Source organism: Salmo salar, chromosome 06, assembly GCF_965601325.2.
Source record: "Salmo salar chromosome 06, fSalSal1, whole genome shotgun sequence".
NCBI lineage: Eukaryota > Metazoa > Chordata > Actinopteri > Salmoniformes > Salmonidae > Salmo > Salmo salar.
In genome coordinates this window covers 68,065,810-68,088,076 of record NC_138296.1, presented here as the reverse complement: position 1 = coordinate 68,088,076, position 22,267 = coordinate 68,065,810, and the positions used below count along the sequence as shown (strand labels likewise).

Below are 22,267 nucleotides of genomic sequence, written 5' to 3'. Positions count from 1 at the left end.
GGAGGGGCAATGCAAATAGCCTGGGTAGTCATTTGATTAGCTGTTCAGGAGTCTTATGCCTTGGGGGTAGAAGCTATTTAGGAGCCTCTTGGACCTAGACTTGGCGCTCCGGTACCGCTTGCCGTGTGGTAGCAGAGAGAAAAGTCTGTGACTAGGGTGGCTGGAGTCTTCGACAATTTTTAGGGCCATCCTCTGACACCGCCTGGTATAGAGGTCCTGGATGGCAGGAAGCTTGGCCCCGGGGATGTACTGGGCCATACGCACTACCCTCTGTAGTGCCTTGCGGTCGGAGGCCGCAGCTATGCTCCCATTACACCCTCTTCTATCCAACATAAGTGTATGTTTCATATATGACCACGGTTGAGTGACTGGTGACAGATGTGTCTGCTGTAAAGTCTCTCCAGGCGGTGCATCAGAGGGCTAACGGCCTGAGACAGGTGCTGAACATGCGTCCCACAGCCAAGTCCCTGGAGGTGTTTGGGGAGGTGTTCAGCAGCAGGCCCAACAGAGAGGACAAGACAGCTAGCAGGACCAGACCACCCATCAAGAGAGCCATAGAGCAGGCAGAGCTCAGGAACAACTATGCTCCTATTTGTGCAGGAACAACTATGCTCCTATTGCGATTGGAAGGATGCAATACTGTAGTATTTCAGCAGTGATGGGGTTTATGTTTGCGGAAGTCTGTGATACAATATCGCCCTCACATGTTGGATAACGGAAACTGCATACTGTATAGAATCACTTTTTAAAACAGTCCCCTTCTTTGCTTGGGTATTATTTTTTACACAAGATTTGTCACAGCGTTGAGGTCATCCTCAGTTGTAGGCTTATGAGAATATAAGAATACAAGCTGTAACAGCCAGATTGAACATAACATTTTAAAAAGTGTTCTTAAACTTTCTGAAACATTGTGGGAACGAGCATCTGGTCCTAAAATGTAAAGAAAATGTATACAACATGTTGTTTTGAGTAACAAACCTACATCTATTTTAAACAATTTAACAAGCACTTTTAAAAACAAGTAAAGTACGTGCTGCTTTGCTCTTGTCCCAACGCTCAAAGGGCGTCGCACACTATTTAGCACGTGATTTAAAATAAATATTGGCGTCTTCAATGAAGTGGCAAGTGCACTTTGAACAAGTGAAACTGTTTGTCTCTTGCATGCAAATCCGTATCACTTTTGTAGACTATATATCTTGGAACTTGCTACCTGAAATAAAACTTTCAAAGGCGACTTGTTTTTTTAATACATTTCATATTTTAAATAATCGATATAGGCTAAACTTATTATTGCGTCTGGGATGTCTGACTGCGATATTTCTCGCTGCTTTCTACACATCAATGACCAAAGCGGTTTTATGCTTCAAAGATGCGAGGTAAGTGTGAAATACACAAAAATAGTAGGCTAAAGTTGATAATGGTTTATACAATTATTCCTTTTATTTTTTGTCAGTCTATACAATTTATCACAATGGAATCTTTTTTTTTTTTTAATAGCCTATTTATCATGTCATGAGGATTAAACGGACATTTCTAGAATCTATTGACAAATGGAATAGTAATCAGCATCATTGTGTTGGATGACCACACAAAGCTTAATCAGAGAGGGAGTAGCAGCGTTGTGTGATATTCTGACATACATGCAGTGTGGCATTCTGTACCTTTGCTGCAGAGCTCTGGTGATGAAGATGATGACTGGAGACTAAAAAGAAGGGAAAATAACAGGGTGGCAGCACAGAAGAACCGAAAAAGACAGACACAGAGAGCAGATGAGCTGCATAAGGTGGGTCTGTACGTGCATAACAGACTCCTTATCGTCACACAACTATCTTGGCATAGTCTAACCTTTTCTCTTATATGACAGGAATAACGCAGCTATCAATGTCACACTCATTCTCTGAATCAAGCGGATTCAACTTTTATTCTACTCTGCTAGTAAGATTATAAAGTAACTGAGCCCAGTTTGTTCCCATACAGGCATATGAGTGTCTGGATCAGAAGAACAGGCGGCTGAAGAAGGAGGTACAGTTTCTGTCTGAGGAGCAAAGGCGTCTGACTGAGGCTCTCAAGGCCCATGAGCCTCTCTGTCCCATCAGGCACTGTGTTCCCAACCTGGGGTCAGGGCCCAGGGATGTAGGGGTCCTCTCCAGTCTTCACAGATAGCCACCATACCATGCAAAGACCACAGAGACAAACCAACATGGGAGACTTGTTAACAGGTCAGATTATGCATGTCCTCCTCTGTCCTTTGAACTCTCTGTGTCAATTAGTTTTGTATAGCTTGAATCAAGTTGGAATCAAATAATTCTAGGTTGAAGTAATGAGCTTTGTTTCAGATGTTCAAATTGCTTGTCCTGTTTAAAATGTTTTGTATAATAAATTGCAAATACATTGCATATGCCTCTCCCATGAGACCATCTCCCTTTGAGTCTGATAAATGTGGTTTCCGCACCTTTAATAATCACTTGTGTTTTTGAACTGGTTTTCCGGGATCTGGGTTTGGCCATGTGGGAACTTCTCCTTTACCAGAAACAATAAACCATAAAGCATTTTTACGGGGTTTCCTTATTCCCTACTCTAAAAAAGGTTATACACTGGCTATTACTAATGTATTTATGAATTTCAACACTTAGTTGATAAATTAGATAATCAAATCACTTAATCCAAATATCGGATGTAGAGTAATATTACATTTTTTGGTTAACTCATGTTATTACATTGTTGAGGTTACCCACTCTCTCTTCCCTATAATATGGGTAAACACTCACTAACCTCATTCTGTCTTCTCAAACATTTAAAAAATGTGTGATGTTGAATAATGTTGCATTCTGGTCAACATCAATGATCTACAGTACGTTATGGTCTATCTTGATGACATGACTGCAGGCTTCTCTCAAACGTTATTATGGATGGATGTATACATTCCCAATAGTCTAGTATTTGGCAAGGCTGTTTCTAAGAAATGCAGGCTGACCAATGAGAGAAGTGAAAGACTCTTCAGCCACACAGGCAGTGCTTTTCATACCAGAGGAATCTATTGACTTCAGTGTACTGTATTTGAGGGAGATTGTGGTGATTATCATAAAGCCTTTTGTGTGGATCGCTCCTTTCAAAAATGGTTTATTTCCCACATTTAAGTAACATGCACTTCTTAGTCATTTTCTCTTCTAACTTTCAAATGAGCACAGATTGCTTGGACATAAACCATACACAACACAGGTTACACTTTCAGATCCATCCAGGAGATTTTGGGGCATCGTGGTATTTCACATGCCATCTTTTGAAGAACATGCCATGCTCTTCTGTAAGAATATTAGTTTACACATTCAGGTTGACATGACTTCACTTTCAGTATAACTCAGTGTATAGCCTTACTGGAACATCACATCCTTCACTTCCTTCTCCTTCATTGGCAGTTATACAATAGATACCCTACATTGAAATGAAAAAATATTAATGTTAACGGCATAAAAACAGCATACTTAAAAAAAATGATCATCATTGTCTGTGTGAGCCCCATGGCTGTCAGATTTGGTAGCCAACAAGCATAAACTAGTAATTTTACTGCACTCTAGTGACTGAACCATGAGAGACAAATATTTAACATTTACATTATGATGCATTTCCTGTCCATTGTTGTTCTTGTGTAAATGTATGGGGCATGAACTTTCAGAGGAACTGAAACATGTTTTTGTGGAATATACTGTGTACAATTTCCTGTACCTTCCCACTCAAGTTGAGAAGTTGTGGTGGAGGAAGACATTTTGTTTGCCAATTAACATTCTAGATGCGTAGCTCTGGCATATGGAGTGCCCAGTGTGACATATCCTCAATCTTTGTCCCAGTCTTGTCCCATCGCTGCAACTCAGGAGAGTACAGACTCGGGAGAGACGAAGGTCGAGAGCCATGTGTCCTCCGAAACACGACCCTGCCAAGCCGCATTGCTTCTTGACTGACACACTGACACTGCTCGCTTAACCCGGAAGCTATCCTCACCAATGTGTCGGAGGAAACACTGTACAACTGGTGACCAAGTCAGCATGCATACGCCCAGCAGGCCACAGGAGTTGCTAGAGCGCGATGGGACAAGGACATCCTGGCCAGCCAAACCATCCCCTAACCCGGATGACACTGGGCAAATGGGTCTCCCGGTCCCGGCCGGCTGCGACACAGCGTGGGACCGAACCCGGGTCTGTAGTGACACCTAAAGCACTGCGATGCAGTGCTTCACCCATTAATTTCTACACCTTGCTGCTTCTGAAGAACAGAGGCACATATCCAGACTTTGCTGAAGCTGAACATCCATACAAAACCAAGTATGAAATTATCAAAAGCACCAACAGTGGTTGGCAGGGCTGGCCCTAGCCTTTTGGGAGCCCGAAGCGAAATTGTATTGGGGGGCCCATCCACCTCAGGGGAAAAACATTTGAGTGGCCCCCCTCTTGATGACGGAGAGAAAAAAAAATATTTTTTAGAGTTTAATTCTACACATTTTGCCATGGGGCGCAGAGAAAATGTTGCACATTTATAGCAAGTTTGTTGCAATTCTACACATTTGGCCATGGGGTTTTTGCAATTTTATTACTAATTTAATGCAATTCTATTCATTTTGCCATGGGGTGGAGATAAAAATTAGCATTTTTACAGCTAATTTCATGCAATTCTACACATTTTGCCATAGGGTGGAGAGAATTGTTTTTGCGGTCTACACATTTTGCCATGACTTATGCCATGCTAATATGTTATCTGAGTGAGAGTGACTAACAAAGTCAATGGGACCCCTTGGAAGTACCCTTCATGCCTGGTCGATAATTCGGCCATGATTATTACAAGTTTAGATATCTGAGTAGACTAATTTACCAATATGAAGCTGGCATGGGCTAATTGAGTGACTGTCAGTAGCTAGGTTTCCATCCAATTGGCGACAGATTTTAATGCGAATATTCAAACATCTGTATAAAAACACTATACACATTTTCCCACCAGAGATGTGTTTCCGTCAAATTGACTTGTTCCAGGTAAAAGGCTGTGCGTGATGACATAGTGCACATAAATAAATAAAAATTGCGGTCAAATTCCCATGTACGGAATAAGTTAAATGAGTTTCCATCACATTTTCATCTCTACTGAGTTGTTTGTGTTATATAGCCAGTTTTCAGACTTTGGTATTGGCACGTGTGCTCTAGCCAAGCATTGAAAGTCATGTCACCAGAATAAGACCCTCAATATTTATTGGAAAGGAGTGTCAAGCCCATCAACCTTGAACTTTCACATTCTTGTGAAGTTCACAATTTATTTAATCTGCAGCCTAATAAACTGCATACTTTCCCGACAAGTCATAGTGGGGGGACCATACAACATGTCATCTCGTGACTCCAAGTTTAGTTCGATATGATGGTTATTATATCCATATGTGCGCATAAAAGCTTTTCCACCAACATTTCTCGCATAATTATTTTTACTGACAAAAAAAGATCCCACCTTGTTCAGCGTATTTTGTTTCGTCTACGTTTGGAAAGTTTAGTTAAATTAGCTGTTTCCATCAGGCCGGTCAAGACATTTTTTATCCGACATGCACTTTACAGGCATAAAAAGGTTGAATGGAAACCTTAGTTAGTTACTGATATAACATGCGATAACTGTTGATGCACAACCACATTTTTAAATTGCACCTTCTGTATTCTACTATTCTAACGTTCAACAGTAAATTGAGATGCTGACTGAGTTCCTAAAACTAAATGGGAGCGACCACTTATGCCTGGGGCTGGCCCTGGTGGTTGGCATTAAGCTGTAATTAAAACACAAGGACACAACTCTGCAGCAGTGGAACTAACATTTCACAAGGGACCTAAAATTGCTGTTGAGTGCATGCTGTTCTCATATGAATTTATTGCATCAATTTTCCACATGAACTGAACATCATGATTCTGTACATCTGAGAAGCTTGCCTCATAGTACATTTCCTGTATGGGCACAGCATGGTTTCTTGTCTTGCATCACCCAGAGCTTCATGACACAGTGTCAACCCCACTATGATGACTCTCATCTGACCCTGCCAGAGAGAGGTCAGTTTATCAACAAACTGACACAGCTCAGAGGAAAATGGATATCTGGATGGGGATTTATGATGATATAGATATTGATTTACAGCATCCATCAGTTCATGTGTGGATGCTTGTAATAAGTGGTTGTTCTGTACTACATAAGAAATCCCAAAAACCTTTGGAGATGAATTAAAATGCCACGCCCATTTCATAATCTTGAAAGCAGGTCAGGATGTCAAGTAGGGCTCCCTATCATTGCATGAATTGCAATGTTTGGACAATTCACATTTCTGTAAGGGTTGAATCATTCCTGTTCTATATTTTGTAGAGCAACTCTCTGAGAGGCATTGCAAATGGTACTTGATGTAAATGTTTGATCATGTTTTATTATCTGTGGCATGAGAATGAGTTGAGTGCTGCAAGGCTGAAGGAACAGTTATCATGATGGGATATAGTGCCTTCAGGAAGTATTCACACCCCTTGACTTTTCCAAATTTAGTTGTATTACAGACATCATTTTTTGATTTTTTTTTGTCACTGGGCTACACACAACACCACATAATGTCAAAGTGGAATTATTGTTTGTAGAAATATTTACAATTGAATTAAAAATGAAAAGCTGAAATGTCTTCAATCAATAAGTATTCAAACCTTTTGTTATGGCAAGCCCTAAATAAGTTCAGAAGTACACATAGTAAGTTGCATGGACTCACTCTTTGTGTAATAGTAGAGATTAACATGTTTTTACCTCATCTCTGTACCCCACACATACCATTATCTGTAAGGACCTTCAGTCGAGCAGTGAATTTCAAACTCCGATTCAACCACAAAGACCAGGGAGGTTTTTCAATGCCTCGCAAAGAAGGGAACCTGCATATTGGTAGATGGGTAAAAATAAATAAAAAGCAGACATTGAATATCCCTTTAAGCATGATGAAGTTAATAATTACACTTTGGATGGTATACCAATACACCCAGTCACTACAAAGATACAGGCGTCCTTCCCAACTCAGTTGCCGGAGAGGAAGGAAACCACTCTGGGATTTTACCAGAAGGCTGATTGTGACTTTGAAACAGTTACAGAGTTTAATGGCTGTAATAGGAAGAAAACTGAGGATGGATCAACAACATTGTAGTTACTCCACAATACTAACCTAATTGACTGAGTGAAAAAAAGGAAGCCTGTACAGAATAGAAATATTCCAAATCATGCATTCTGTTTGCAACAATTTTCAAGCGTAGTGGTGGCTGCCTCATGTTATGTGTATGGTTGTAATCGTTTAGGACTGGGGAGTTTTTCAGGATAAAAAAATAAATGGAATGGAGCTAAGCACAGGCACTATCCTAGAGGAAAACCAGATTCAGTCTGCTTCCACCAGACACTGCGAGATTAACTCACCTTTCAGCAGGACAATAACCTAAAGGTCAAATCTACACTGGAGTTGCTTACCAAGACGACAGTGAATGTTTGGCCTAGTTACAGTTTTGACTTAAATCTACTTGAAAATCTATGGCAAGACCTGAACCACTAGGTATATTCAATGATCAACAAACATTTTGACAGAGCTTGAAGAATTTTGAAATGAATACTGGGCAAATGTTTCACAATGCAGGTGTGGAAAGCTATTAGAGACTTACCCAGAAAAACTCACAACTGTCATCACCGCCATAGGTGATTCTAACGTGTATTGACTCAGGGGTTTGAATACTTATGTAAGAGATATATTAGTGTTTTATTTTTCATATTTTCTTTTAACAAATTACAATGGAACATTACAGAGCATTTTGTGTAGATCGTTGACAAAAATTACAATTAAAGCCCACTTTATAACACAAAAAAAATATTTTCTGAAGGCACTGTACAGGATAATAACATACCTCAGCCTCTGCAAGAGAGAATGAAAACATCCCGTGTGGTGCAACACATATGACAACATTACAGCACACAGACCTTTTCACCTCCCAACTTTCCCCAAAGTTGACCTCTGGTGCCAAATAATGATCCAGTGCCTTTAATATGGTTAATCATTTGTTTAGATCATGATCCACTGTTCCGATGATGAACATTTTCATCTCAGAGTGTGTTAAACTTCCTGTGTTTAGGGAAATGTGTCAGAGTAATCAGTTATCTAAGTACATCCATATTTCACAATCATGTTCTAGAGAAACACTGAAGAAGATTCTGTAGAAACTGTAGTAGGATGTCCCTTGGGGGTATCCGTACCTATGTATGACATGCGAGGGTTAGGTTAGTAAACATGCTGGAGCTAGAACCTCGTTGTCGCCGCTCCTTATTTTAGATCATACTACAGGGTGTCAGACGTGGTTTTAAAATTCCCATAAACGTGAAGGATGTACCAAGTAAATCATACATTCAGGCTGTTTCAAAGCAGGGAGGGCACAGTGTTGGAGATAAAACAACGCATATCATTATTTTGCTAGCTAACAAAATAAGGAGTTACTGCTAAGAAACATGTTGCAAGAGGAAGAAGCTGGCGGTATTTCAGGGTTTGCGACTCCAAGTTCAACGGGCTCTGGCGCAACCACAGACAGGCCAGTGGCTAGTGCTGACGTATTTCGCATTAGTCCCCCGGAGAATTTTGTTTGTATGGACATTCAAAACTGGCCGAAATGGATCAGGCGCTTTGAAAGGTACAGGGTAGCATCAGGCTTAAACGTGAAAAATGAGGCATTTCAAGTTAATACAGTGATCTACTCTATGGGTGATGAAGCCGAGGATATATTAAATGCTTCAACGTTGACTGAGGAAGAGAAATGTAACTACAGTGCCGTTAAAGACTGTTTTGAAACGCATTTTGCAGGGAGACACAACATTATATTTGAGAGAGCTAGGTTTAATATGCGCAAACAGGAGCAGGGTGAAACCACCAACAGTTTTGTCACAGCTGTTCACAAACTAGTAGAACATTGTCAGTTTGGCACGCTCAGGGAAGAGCTGATCCGAGATCAGATTGTAGTGGGAATAAGAAATATATCACTTTCTGAAAAGTTACAGTTGGATTCCCAGCTTACCTTGTCCAAAGCTGTAAACCAGGTTAGGCAGAGTGAGACAGTAAAAAGACAGCAGACGATGCAGAGAGAAGAGAGTGAGGAAAGAAATGCATTTTCATACCGAGCTAAAAAAACAGAGGGGAACACAGAACAGAGACAGATGTGGAGAAAACAATCACAGACAGCACCAGTAGCTAGTTCAAGTGTTTGTCGCAAATGTGGGAAATCACCTTTCCACAGATGGAAAGATTGCCCAGCAAAGGATGCGGAATGCAGGAAATGTCACAGGAGAGGACACTTTTCAGCTGTCTGTCGATCAAAGCATACGCATGAGGTCTCAGAGGAGGCACAGCAGCTACAGCAGGACAGCATCTTTCTGGGAGAAGTAAAGGAAAACAATGCTGGCTGGCATTCAGACATTAAACTCAATGAGGAGGTTCTGTCATTTAAACTAGACACTGGGGCAGCAGTGACAGCTATCCCAACTAGGCTGTATAGCTATAGCAGAGATGGCCCTTTGCTCTCTACAAACAACTGTACGGGCCCAGTAATACGATTTTACCAGTGGTAGGGCACTTGGTGATTAAACTGGAGGGTAAAGACAAAAGTGCCATCCAGCCTGTCTTCGTCATTGACTCTCTAGCCAGACCGTTGCTGGGGCTGCCAGCAATTGAAGCATTGCAACTCATTGAGAGAGTGAGCGAACTGGAGGACCCAGGTGAGGTTTTCAAAAAGAAATTCCCAAAAGTGTTTTCTGGTCTAGGAAGGATAGAAGGTGACTACAAAATCCACCTGAAAGAGGATGCTGTCCCCTATGCCCTTACCACCTATCCTTACCACCTACCACCTATTGTGCCTATCCCTTTATTGGCTAGAGTAAAGGAAGAGTTGGGGAGGATGGAAGAAATTGGGGCAGTGTCTAAAATAGAGAGTCCCACAGACTGGTGTGCAGGGATGAAAGTGATCCACAAAAGCCAATGGGGACATAAGGATCTGTGTGGACATGACTAACTTGAATGAGGCACTCTGCAGAGAGAGACACATCTTACCATCAGTGGAGCAGTCACTGGCTCAGTTGGATGGCTCACAAGTCTTCACAAATCTGGATGCCCGCTCAGGTTTCTGGCAGATACCGCTGTCATCAGAGAGTAGGGCACTCACAACGTTTATAACACCGTTTGGCCGTTACTGTTTTAATGTTTTGATATTTGGAATCGCTTCCGGTCCTGAGCATTTCCAAAGACGCATGTCCCAGCTGTTGGATGGGCTGAGTGGCGTCATAGTCCACGCGGACGATGTGCTCAAGCGCAGACGGGACAGAGCAGAACATGATGTAAGGCTCACAGCAGTTCTGACCCGACTCCAGGAGACTGGCCTGACACTCAATGGCAATTGCACTTGGGACACAAAATGCACTTGGGACACAAAATACACTTGGGACACAAAATGCACTTGGGACACAAAATCAGTGCAGCTGGAATTGAGCCGGACCCGGAGAAGATCAGCGCCATCACAGATATGCCCAGATATGCCCAGACCCCAGAATGTGGCTGAAGTCAGGACCTTCTTAGGCATGGCCACATATGTGGGTAAGTTCCTCCCACAGTTCTCAGATACAACCAAACCTCTGAGAGACTTACTAGCCAAAGAGAATGACTGGTCATAGGGTCACATGCAACAGGTGGCATTGGACAAAATCAAAGGAGACCTGGCCTCACAGAGAGTGCTGGCCCATTACCGTCCCCACGCTAAGACAAAAGTATCAGCAGATGCATCATCCTTTGGGCTTGGGGCGGTCCTCACACAGATGCAGGACAACATGGCGTGGCGTCCAATAGCATACATCTCCCGAAGCTTATCCGACAGAGCAAAGGTCAAATCAAATCAAATGTATTTATATAGCCCTTCTTACATCAGCTAATATCTCAAAGTGCTGTACAGAAACCCAGCCTAAAACCCCAAACAGCAAGCAATGCAGGTGTAGAAGCACGGTGGCTAGGAAAAACTCCCTAGAAAGGTCAAAACCTAGGAAGAAACCTAGAGAGGAACCAGGCTATGAGGGGTGGCCAGTCCTCTTCTGGCTGTGCCGGGTGGAGATTATAACAGGACATGGCCAAGATGTTCAAATGTTCATAAATGACCAGCATGGTCAAATAATAATAATCATAGTAGTTGTCGAGGGTGCAACAAGTCAGCAACTCAAGAGTAAGTGTCAGTTGGCTTTTTCATAGCCGATCTTTGAGAGTATCTCTACCGCTCCTGCTGTCTCTAGAGAGTTGAAAACAGCAGGTCTGGGACAGGTAGCACATCCGGTGAACAGGTCAGGGTTCCAGCAGGTCTGGGACAGCAGGTCTGGGACAGGTTGCACGTCCGGTGAACAGGTCAGGGTTCCATAGCCTCACGCAGAACAGTTGAAACTGGAGCAGCAGCACGGCCAGGTGGACTGGGGACAGCAAGGAGTCATCATGCCAGGTAGTCCTGAGGCATCGTCCTAGGGCTCAGGTCCTCCAAGAGAGAGAAAGAAAGAAAGAAAAAGAAAGAAAGAAAGAAAGAAAGAAAGAAAGAAAGAAAGAAAGAAAGAGAGAATTAGAGAGAGCATATTTAAATTCACACAGGACACCGGATAAGACGAGAAATACTCCAGATGTAACAGACTGACCCTAGCCCCCCGACACATAAACTACTGCAGCATAAATACTGGAGGCTGAGACAGGAGGGGTCAGGAGACACTGTGGCCCCATCCGAGGTATGCTCAAGTAGAGAAGGAGGCGTTGGCTATCACATGGGCATGTGAAAGGCTCAGCCAAAACCTTATTGACCTGCAGTTTACAGCAGAGACTGACCACAAACCACTGTTGGCTCTGTTAGGGACAAAAGCACTGGACAACTTGCCTCCCAGAGTTCTGCGCTTCCGCCTCAGATTACTGAGGTTCACCTACAAGATGGTGTATGTGCCAGGGAAGGCACTGATCACAGCAGATGCACTCTCAGGGACCCCAATTAAACGTCCATTATCAGAGGAGGAGCAAAGTCTAGAGGGTGAGGTACAGGTGTCCATTAATGCAGTAAGGGACAGCCTACCTGCATCTCAGACCAAACTGCAGCAGACTGCAGAGGAACAACAACGAGACCACATCTGCCGACAGATAGTGCAGCAGTGCAAAAGGGGATGGCCCAGGCAGGAGGAACTGCCTCAGCTGCTGAAGCCCTATTGGGTGCACCAAAGTGACTGTCCACTGTAATGGAGACCTTCTCATGAAAGGACAACGAATAGTTATCCCAGAGACTTTACAACCAGAAATGCTAGACATGGGAATAACCAAATGCAGACTGAGGGCTCAACAGTCAGTGTGGTGGCTTGGTCTGAGTACTCAGATTTCCAAGCTGGTGGCCCAGTGTGAGGTCTGTACAAAATGTCAACCTTGTCATCCGGAGCCAATGATGGCAACGGAGCTGCCAAAACGGCCATGGCAAAAGGTAGGGGCAGATATGTTCTATTGGAAAAAGGACACTTATCTGCTAGTGGTAGATTACTACTCAAGATACATTGAAATAGCAAAGACACCCATAACCATATCAGCTGGTGTTATCAATGGATTAAAGTCAATTTTTTCCAGGCAAGGGGTCGCTGAGGTCCTGGTTACAGATAATGCTCCCCAGTTCTCTGCAAGTTCCTTTTCTGCTTTTACCGCATAATATGACTTCACACATGTGACCAGTAGCCCCTACCATGCACAGAGTAATGGTGAGGCAGAGAGAGCTGTGAAAACAGTCAAGGGACTGCTGAAAAAGAACAAGGATCCATACAGGGCTCTGTTAGCTTACAGAGTTACACCATTGCATCATGGGCCGTCCGTCGCCTGCCGAGCTCTTGATGGGCAGGAGGCTGAGTTCCCCATTGCCTGTCTCACGGGCTCAGCTTAAACCCTGATGGCCTAACAGGAAGGCCTTCGCTGAGAGGGACAAACGGCTGAAACAAACGCAAACTGGAGACTTTAATCGGAGACACCGTGCTAAGGAGAGGCCAGAGCTGACCGAAGGTCAACGTGTGTGGATTACAAACTCAAAGACACCAGCAATAGTGCTGAGGAAAGCGGATGCCCCACGCTCCTATGTGGTGGACACAGGCTCAGAAGAGGTACGAAGGAACAAAACACACCTCAGAGCTCTTCCAGCCACACAGACTGAGGCCACAGACAACGCAAAAATAGAGGGTGAAGGAGAGAGAATGCTCACACAGCCACAAGCGCACCCAAAAAGGGATGTGAAGCCACCAGAGTGGCTGAAAGACTATGTTACGTGAAGAGAAAACATACTGTTGGGGACCATACCCAGCAAAAAGAGACTGTACCTAAGTTAATGTTCATACTGTGTGATTTAATGCTTTCATACTGTTTCAGGATGTGAAGTAGCATGTTAGAGAATAATACTGGTTTCCAAATTGCATTTCAGTTATGCTTCAGTGGTTATGCATGTTGAGTTGTTGTTCATGGGAGAGGGGAAGATGTAGTAGGATGTCCCTTGTGGGTATCCGTACCTATGTATGACATGCGAGGGTTAGGTTAATAAACAGGCTGGAGCTAGAACCTCGTTGTCGCGCGTCCTTATTTTAGATCATACTACAGAAACATTACAGGAAAACCGCTGGACGGTCAGTAATTTGATCTACCGTAGCAGTCTGTGACAAGAATAAAGACGTCCCACCGTCTGGCTGCATTCTGGCTGTTATGAGTCTTGAGTTACTCATTTGTGTAGTTATCAAAAACCACCATCAGAAAAATGGGATATTACTTTTTATGGAATATGGACCACAACGGTGGGGTGGAGTGAGGGATACTTGTGTTCTGAGTGAAGCGTTATTTCACAGCCTATCTCATCAGATAACACCCACTGAGCTATACTGAGCAGGCCTGGCACAGGAGAACACACTCTTCCAGTCTCTCCCCTGCCTGGCCTGGCCTGCCCTCAATATTATGAGTCTTCTAGAGGGAGACATGTCCTGGCTTGTCCTCAGATGAACACCAACACAAATAATGTGCTGAGATGCTAAACATGTTCATGAATATTTATTTTGCATCACAACTATGCAATGTCAGTATACCAATGCCATTGAATACCTTGCAAAAACTTTTTTTTTTCTAAAATGTGAATCCCTCCCCAGAAACAATAGAAACCAAAAACATTTGAAGTATATATATATTTATTAACAAAGTATCAAAAACAGAAAAATCAAAAGACAGAATAGAATTGAGTACTTAATTGGTTTCATCTTGTGGTTTTACCGGACTTGATACAATGTGACATTTCGCATTACACTCAAATACTTTTAGTGAACAATGTTTAAGTGAGAGAAAAAAAATGGAAGGTGAAACAGAAAAACAAGACAGGTATTGAAGAACATAAAACAGGCGTGTCATCCTTCAAATGAAGTATTTCAGTAGTAAGCCCCCAGCAATGACTAGCATGCCTGTTTGAACATGAAACACTGAACTACACAAAAACAAATAAAACACATGGACGCCTGCGTCTCTCACTGTCTTCCTCTCAACCGTTTACTCACAAACACACACAGATAAACACTACCTTACCATAAACCACACATGTTATTTTGAGACATTACAAAATATAGCGACAGAAGCTACTATTGATCATAAAAATTTGTTGTTTGAGCAATGAGCCTACCCAGAGGACGTCGCAGCATACACAAAGGACTGAGGGGAGAGGGAAGGTGGTTGTTTGGCAGTGACTTGGTAATTGCAGCCAAACACTGAGGCAATTCATGTAATCTTCCAAGACTTCAAAGTGAAAACCTCAGACAAGCAGAGTGCTAAATAATTCCACTTAGATATCTAGCTACTTATACCTAGTGGTTCTATTTTATATGTCCAGCTTCAATAACACAAAACAAACACCTTTTTGAAGACAATAGGGAGGTGTAAGTTGGTTTACATATATGTTATACAGTAAATACACACTTTTATACATGTGAACAAAATGTAATAGGAAACACACAAAGCATAACTTCAACATTTCAGAGAAAATACTACAGATCACGACGAAATCAGGGTCTAGTCAGAATACAGCTTACAGAAATGTAATGACTGATTTTCAAGAAAGGAGTTCCTGGGGCTAACAGTGCCATTGTCTGTCAGTAAGTTAAATGAAATGCTATCTAAGTGAATCAACATTACATGCACTCCTCCCTATATTGTCCTCTTATTAGAGGGATCCTGTGATATGAACTATACCTGTAGAGTCTGAGTTAGTAGTAGTAGCAGCTTCAGAGGTTTTTGTTAGGCAAGTCAAAGGGGAAGAAAGTGAGCTATAGCCAAAGCTAATACACAATATATTCAATAACAGCAAACACTTCATACTATGTATGCGAAAAACGTTCAATATGACAGTAATAACACAGCTATCAATGTCGCACACAGTACACAGCCATTACTATCTCTCCACATGTATTGTGTGCCATAAAGATAGTTTATACAAGTAGTATTTTCCCTCAACAAGCATATATCTCAACTGACCAGTAAAATCATGTGCCTTTACCACTTTGACATCATGCTTTAGTACAAAAATAGAGAATGAGTAATTTACCTCAAATAAAAGTGTTAAACATTTAAGGAAACAATAAATACATTAGATGTATCTATGTTTTAGTGCCTTGACATTCGCCCTATGTGCCGGAACAGCCCAAGCCACCCTAGGTGGAACACGGGGTGTCCGTCCTTGTGCTGTCCAGTCCTTCCTCTTATCACCAACCCAGCTGCAGTCACTATGTTGAAGAGTGAAACGTGTAAAGCTCCTTTGCTTTGATGGCCTGACAGAAGGCTTCACTTGATGCAGGTTTGAGTGCAGTAGCCAGGGGAAGGTGAGTGCTTGAGTGTCTAAGTAGTACCCTACTACCCCAGAGTGGGTGGATCAGAGATGGCCACAAGCGGTTGACACTGGAGTGTGGCGGTGATCAAGCTGACCCATCTGCAGGGTTCCCTCCTTGATCTGCTGGATGAACAGGTTTCTCTCGTCCTCAGGGGTCTGGCCGTTCTGGGCCCGTACGATGCAGGTGGGCCGGTGGAGGTTCAACATGTAGACTAACTGCTGCTTCTGGTTCTTCAGCTCCTCAATCTGGGCCTTCAACTCAGTGTTCACCAACTCTAGTTTCTCAGACTCCTGGAATAGTAGTTTGGTCAGATCCCGTTAACCATGTTGGTACATCTTTTGAATACTCAATTATGTTTAGTGTATTTGCAAATAATTACAGGGGGGGAACCTCTACCCTTCACTTAAATAATAAAAAAATAATGGGAGATTAAATAGAAAGTATCACCGAGACACATTCATGAGGCTCTAATTTTATTTGAAAAACCTTTTGAATAAATAAAGATATTGCATAATATAACACTGTATGTCTACTTAATAAATCACAAAAGACCACTTGACAGTCTGTCTGGCAGCCTCTGGGTAAAATGTATAATCTCTCTCCATCATAATAAGGCTGTACTGCCCTTTAAAATACATATTGAACCTACCTTTAGTAGACAATCAGTTTTTTCCTTCTTCTTATTCCTACATTTGGCAGCAGCTACTTTGTTTCTTTCTCGTCTTCTTTTCCTCCTCTCGCTTTCCTCCGGGGTCGCCTGATAAACACACATTGGGAAAATGAACAACCTCGAATAACAGCACCAAACTAGTGTGTGCAAAATGTGTCGGTGAACCTGTAATTACAGTGTTCTGTATAGCGACGAATTAATTTACCACCATCTCACACGATTCAGTGAAAACGTAGGCCTATACAAAAAAAGGCCCCTATAAGATGTATTACTATGTAAGAATTACTATTGGCTTTATGGGGGCCAAAAAATAACTGAAAAGGAGTAGATATTACAGTACGCGGCTAATGTCGACATCCTTACCTGTCTCTTGACACTTGTGGCTTCGGACTGTCTTTCTGAACTTGAGCTTGCACAGTCGCTCATGATATCGGTACTCAGTCCGTTGGACAGCCGCCTGTGCTGGATAGCGTAGCGCAACTCCTCCTTTACCAGGGGAGTGAAGTTGGTGAAGTCCTCGAGCGTGAGTGTTCCAGGTGGGGACAGGCAGGGTACAAAGGCTGACGCGCTGATCTCGGACAGGCTGAATCCCTGATGCTGAAGCATCATTATGAAAAACTGAAACAAAAAGTGGTGCTCTGTCACATAACGCGTACTAAAATCGAAACAAAAGCAAGACAATAACCCTTGGACACTGGACTGATTAGAACGTCAAATGAGCAGCAACATCTTGGCAAGTGAGCAAGACTATTAATAAAAGCTTATAGAAAAAGTGTATTCACGTCAATTTGGCTCAAAATATAGTTTCTTGCAAATGTATACCATTGGAATATTTTATAATATAGGCCTACAAAAAGACGGCTAGCGTGTTCTCTGTTATGGGTGTGATACCTAGAGGCTACGTCGCTACAATTCCACCAGACACAGCAGTTAAAGTTTTCTACATTGTAGCCCAACATGCCAACAATGTAACCCAACAATGTAACAATACCGGCAAATACAATCACCCTGTTAAACAATGTAACAATGCGTGTCACTTTTAGGGACAGTAAATGTAACATCAACCCAGTTGTCGGATAAGCACAGTCCATTTATAATTCAAGTTTCAAAATAACTAATAAGACAAATATAAATCAACTCTAGTTTAATTCACAAAAACAAAAGTTACGAGTAGCCTAAGAATTGTACATTTAAACCCGTTTTCTTTATGAATGGACATCGGTCCGTCTTAAACTATGCAACATTTCGGCTGTTGTGGGCACCCTAGGCGGATCTTCTGAAAACACTTCGATCCCACACCGGAAGAAACTTCTTATTAAGAAAATAGACCTACCTGATTATGTTTTCAGTGAAGAAATTGTGTTAGACGGTGAAAGGCATTTATTCGGCTCCTGGGTGTGAGACTCTTCTGTCCTGTTAAGAAAGTTACAGTTGTTGACTGAGCGTTGCATCACCCCTTTTTATAGTGGACTCTTCGGCATTTACTAGTTGGTGGGCCGGTCGTAGTGACGTCATCCTATTTATAGCACTGTGGAAGCTTAGTTGCGATGATGCAATCCAGCAACCCTTTGTAGCACACCATAAAAGGGCAGGCTCAACCCCCTTTACGCCCAAGGAATTTAAGTCGTAACATTTCATACTAATGAGCAAATACAGACATAATAGTTGAATGATCCGAGGTGTTTTCTTGTCAAGTCTATACATTTTATGGGCTAGAGAAAAATAATATTAATAGTTCCTCAGTGAGGGGCTTGCCCTGTTAACATATCAGTCATATCATATCTAGCATTCAGTGCAAGGGTATGATCTCGGCTACTAGCAAAAATAATAATAACAGTAATAATAACAATAAAACCTAGTTTATCAGGGAGCTTCCATGAAGTAGCATATTGCTTCTGAATTTAGCTTCTGGATAAAGTAAATGTACATTGAATACAGTAATTTTTTCAAAATAAGGATTTGCCATTCAAGGTACTGTAAATTATTTTATATTTGTTTGTGTGCTTTGTGTTGCTTTTGGATGTTATGTATTACTTATAACCAAATTACTTAGATTATTGAAATATTATAATTGTAGATCTGATGTTAATTACACGTTTATTACGTAGTTATTAATTTAAGTTAATTACAAATCTTGAATGCTATGGGTGGCCAGGTGGACATGTCAGGAGTTTATATATATCATGCATGAGCTATGGTCTCAATCTTACAGAGAGGACAGTTCATTTAGGTCTCATGGAAAAACTGATATTTGGAGGACTAGATAACAGGCATAAAATCCATGTTATCTTTGCTTGATTCCAAAACAAGATTAAACTGATAGGAAACTGTGGCAAACCATGCTAGTGAGACTGTGAAGTAATATAGGGTTCACTGCTTTCATTTCTTAGTTGGAAAATCTTTCAGTTGTGGGTACACATAAGATCAGTTTTAGTTTCTCAGGCTAGTTAAATGTTAAATGTTTTACTTTATATACTTATATATAAGATATAAACTTCTAAGTCATACTTGCATTTCAAGAGGTTTCGATATTTTTGCAAGGGGGCAATGTAAGTTTTAGTTTTATTGTGTTTTGTATGTCATAAACATAAAGTGAGGATGGATGAAGAGATTTTCAAAATTATGTTTTAAAATATGAAATAGCTTTTGAAATCTTGATAATTGTTCATTGGTAGTAGTGGCTCACTTGAAAGAGTTTCACTATAGTTTTGTCTCTGTTCAAGCTGTGCTGGCCTCTGGGAGAATGGTGGTTGGGAGTGTGGAGTAAGCGAGTACTGCATTCCTCTAGTTGATGTGAAGTGCGGCTTTCTGGTGATAGTCAGGTCAGTCTCCCCTCCCATCCCCTCCCTTGCCTGATCCCAGCTATTACATTTGAGTTCTGGAAACTTTCTATCCTATCCCCTTTCTATCCTATCCACCATTAATCATTGCTACCCCTTCTGCTGGCTGCTGGTTTCATTTGTTTCTGTACAAACACATTGTTACCAGGGAGCCATATCATAGTAAGTGGTGGAAAATGTACCCAATTGTCATACATTAGTAAAAGTAAAGATACCTTAAGAGAAAATTACTGAAGTATAATTGAAAGTCACCCAGTAAATTATTACTTGAACAAAAGTCTAAAAGTATTTGGTTTTAAATATACTTAAGTATCAAAAGTAAATAATTTCTAAAATATACTCAAATATTAAAAGTAAAAGTATAAATAATTTCAAATTCCCTATATTTAGCAAACCAGATGGCACAATTGTCTTATTTTTTATTTAAGGATAGCCAGCAGCACTCTCCAACACTCAGACATAATTTACAAACGAAGCATTTGTGTGTATAATAAGTCTGCCAGATCAGAGGCAATAGGGATGACCAGGGATGTTCTCTTGATAAGTGCGTGAATTTGACAGTTTTCCTGTCCTGCTAGCCATTCAAAATGTAATGAGTACCTTTGGGTGTCAGGGAAAATGTATGGAGTAAAAAGTACATTATTGTCTTTAGGAATGTAGTGAAGTAAAAGTAAAAGTTGTCAAAAATATAAATAGTAAAGTACAGATACCCTAAAAAACTCCTTAAGTAGTACTTTAAAGTATTTTTACTTAAGTAATTTACACCACTGATCATAGTATTGGAAACATCACTATGTTGATTTTCCATATTGGAATCTTTGTAGACATCATACAGTCATATAAACATGACTCCGAGGCATACTTTACCTGTGAAAGTTAATGTTAACTAGACGGCTTCCTCAAACGTGGATATTTACCTTAGGCTTAACATGTTTTGAATGTGAATTGTAGGCTAAATTAGCAATACATGTAAGGGTGTATACAAAAATAGTCAAAGTGTTCTAAGCACTGCAAGTGTCCTAAAAAAGCCATAAAGAGGATATACAATTATTGCATAAAGTTGAGTGAAAAGAAAAGAAACATGAAAGGCAGCATGTTTAGGTTTAACCAACACCTCAAAGTACATTTGAAGAGTGATTCTTTATACCAACATGTATTGATTTGATTTACCTTATCTGGTGATGAGATCATTGGGACCTTTATGTGTCATGGTTATTTGAGTGTTGTTGATATATGTTTTTTACCCTCTCAGAAAGTTCAAGGCATATAAACAGTTACGCTGAGCCAAAGACCCTGAGCAGTTTTCCAAACATACAACATCACCCAATGCATCTAGACAGCCTGGACTCCCAAGATATAATCACGTCATAGTATTTTACGTCTCACCATACGTAGGCAGACAGGTGTTTCAAAGGTCTAGGGTCATGCCCGACCCTCAAAAAGACGTTGGGTCTGTGATACCATCACATACTAACCCAACTTGCTATTTATACTGTATGATAAAATCTGGCTTGCTATATCATTTGATGACTCTCAATTGAGTATGACAATAGAAAATGTTGAATTAATGTTTTGTTCCTCATGGTATATGAAGACATTTACTTCCTTAAGTTATGTCCTCTTATTCATCAATTTAGAAGTTTCTGGAAAAGGCAGGATGTTTTGTCATTTTGTCACACTTTAGCCTCTTCTTGTTATGAGCTGTGACCACAGTTTGTGGACCGTGTGAAAAGCAAGCAGGACCAGTCGTTCATGAAGTTTCATTACGCGTGAAACACGCAGCCATCTCTCCGGACTGTTTCTGATTCCCTAAATCTCTTTAGCAAATGATGGTCTGAGGCTAAGCATTAACTCATGTTGTGCAACTATAAATGTCCATCCATCATGACAAAGCAAATTGATTTACTAAACTTGTGTCCATACAAGCTTATGGCTTGCTGGTTTACGTCCACAAAACGTTGATGTTTGTTATTTATTTTATTTAACTAGTCAAGTCAGTTAAGAACAAATTCTTATTTAAAATGGTGGCCTACCCCGGCCAAACCCTAACCCTGACAAAGCTGGGTCAATTGTGCGCCGCCCTACGGAACTCCCAATCATGGCCAGTTGTGATACAGCCTGGAATCAAACCAGGGTCTGTAGTGATGCCTCTAGCACTGACATGCAGTGTCTTAGACTGCTGCGCCACTAGGGAGACTCGGGCAGATACATTGGGATACCAATCATTATGCTGTTGTGTCAAGCCACATTTTACAGGACAGTTTGGAAAGTTTAGGTCGAGTAAGTTGATAAAAGTTGTTTTGCAAGATAAAATATCAATTCCATAAAGCCTGTCATGATTTTGATGAATTGTCATGTATTTTATTATACATTTATATTCTATTCTGTTTGTTTATTCAATAGGGGTAATATGTAGACTATTTTGGCTATATATTTACATTTTTTGCCCTTAATTTTGTTTCATTATAGGAGCAAATACTTTCAGTATTTATTTTGTTGTGGCATCACTTTAACTTGTATTTCGTCATGTGACAGCTACAATAGACGTTCCAATATTGATACTCCATAGTGATATACCCTACATAACATAACATGGTTCTCCCTACTTGAAAAAAACGTCGATACTTGTTGATTCTGACAAGGAGTAGAATACGTAGTTTCCGGGAAGTAAAGTGGCCGACTCACCCTGCCTTTAGTATTATAAACAACCAGCTGGAATGTGGGAAACGAATCAATAGGGAACATGCTTTCAACAAAGTTCACGCGACAGAGAAAAGGTAGAAATCATTTCAACTGGGTTCGAGGGGTAGGCAGTCAG

General features: G+C 41.2%; 2 protein-coding genes across 3 annotated transcripts; one reads left to right on the top strand and one right to left on the bottom strand.

Annotated features, from left to right (window-relative positions):
• Positions 1 to 1,089: 1,089 nt before the first annotated feature.
• LOC100196581 (basic leucine zipper transcription factor, ATF-like 3) lies at positions 1,090 to 2,555 on the top strand. 2 transcript variants are annotated; one of them, XM_014204739.3, is made up of 3 exons: positions 1,090 to 1,376; positions 1,673 to 1,783; positions 1,978 to 2,555. In XM_014204739.3, the coding sequence occupies exons 1-3, from the start codon at positions 1,302 to 1,304 to the stop codon at positions 2,161 to 2,163; spliced, it is 372 nt and encodes a 123-aa protein (XP_014060214.2). In that variant the 5' UTR covers positions 1,090 to 1,301; the 3' UTR covers positions 2,164 to 2,555.
• An 11,683-nt stretch (positions 2,556 to 14,238) lies between these two features.
• LOC106607825 (cyclic AMP-dependent transcription factor ATF-3) lies at positions 14,239 to 18,080 on the bottom strand. Its single transcript, XM_014205217.3, has 4 exons — positions 17,943 to 18,080; positions 16,973 to 17,227; positions 16,589 to 16,696; positions 14,239 to 16,229 (listed from the first exon to the last, which is right to left on the bottom strand). The coding sequence occupies exons 2-4, from the start codon at positions 17,216 to 17,218 to the stop codon at positions 15,981 to 15,983; spliced, it is 603 nt and encodes a 200-aa protein (XP_014060692.1). The 5' UTR covers positions 17,219 to 17,227; positions 17,943 to 18,080; the 3' UTR covers positions 14,239 to 15,980.
• Positions 18,081 to 22,267: the final 4,187 nt, after the last annotated feature.

What these genes read in the sequence shown, in the direction of transcription:
- LOC100196581 (XM_014204739.3), top strand. Translation starts at nt 1,302, where the DNA reads ATGTCTGACTGCGATATTTCTCGCTGCTTTCTACACATCAATGACCAA. An exon ending in TTATGCTTCAAAGATGCGAG is followed by an intron (nt 1,377 to 1,672) that starts GTAAGTGTGAAA and finishes CCTTTGCTGCAG; the next exon opens with AGCTCTGGTGATGAAGATGA. An exon ending in GAGCAGATGAGCTGCATAAG is followed by an intron (nt 1,784 to 1,977) that starts GTGGGTCTGTAC and finishes GTTCCCATACAG; the next exon opens with GCATATGAGTGTCTGGATCA.
- LOC106607825 (XM_014205217.3), bottom strand. Translation starts at nt 17,218, where the DNA reads ATGATGCTTCAGCATCAGGGATTCAGCCTGTCCGAGATCAGCGCGTCA. An exon ending in CCACAAGTGTCAAGAGACAG is followed by an intron (nt 16,697 to 16,972) that starts GTAAGGATGTCG and finishes TGTGTTTATCAG; the next exon opens with GCGACCCCGGAGGAAAGCGA. An exon ending in AAACTGATTGTCTACTAAAG is followed by an intron (nt 16,230 to 16,588) that starts GTAGGTTCAATA and finishes CTACTATTCCAG; the next exon opens with GAGTCTGAGAAACTAGAGTT.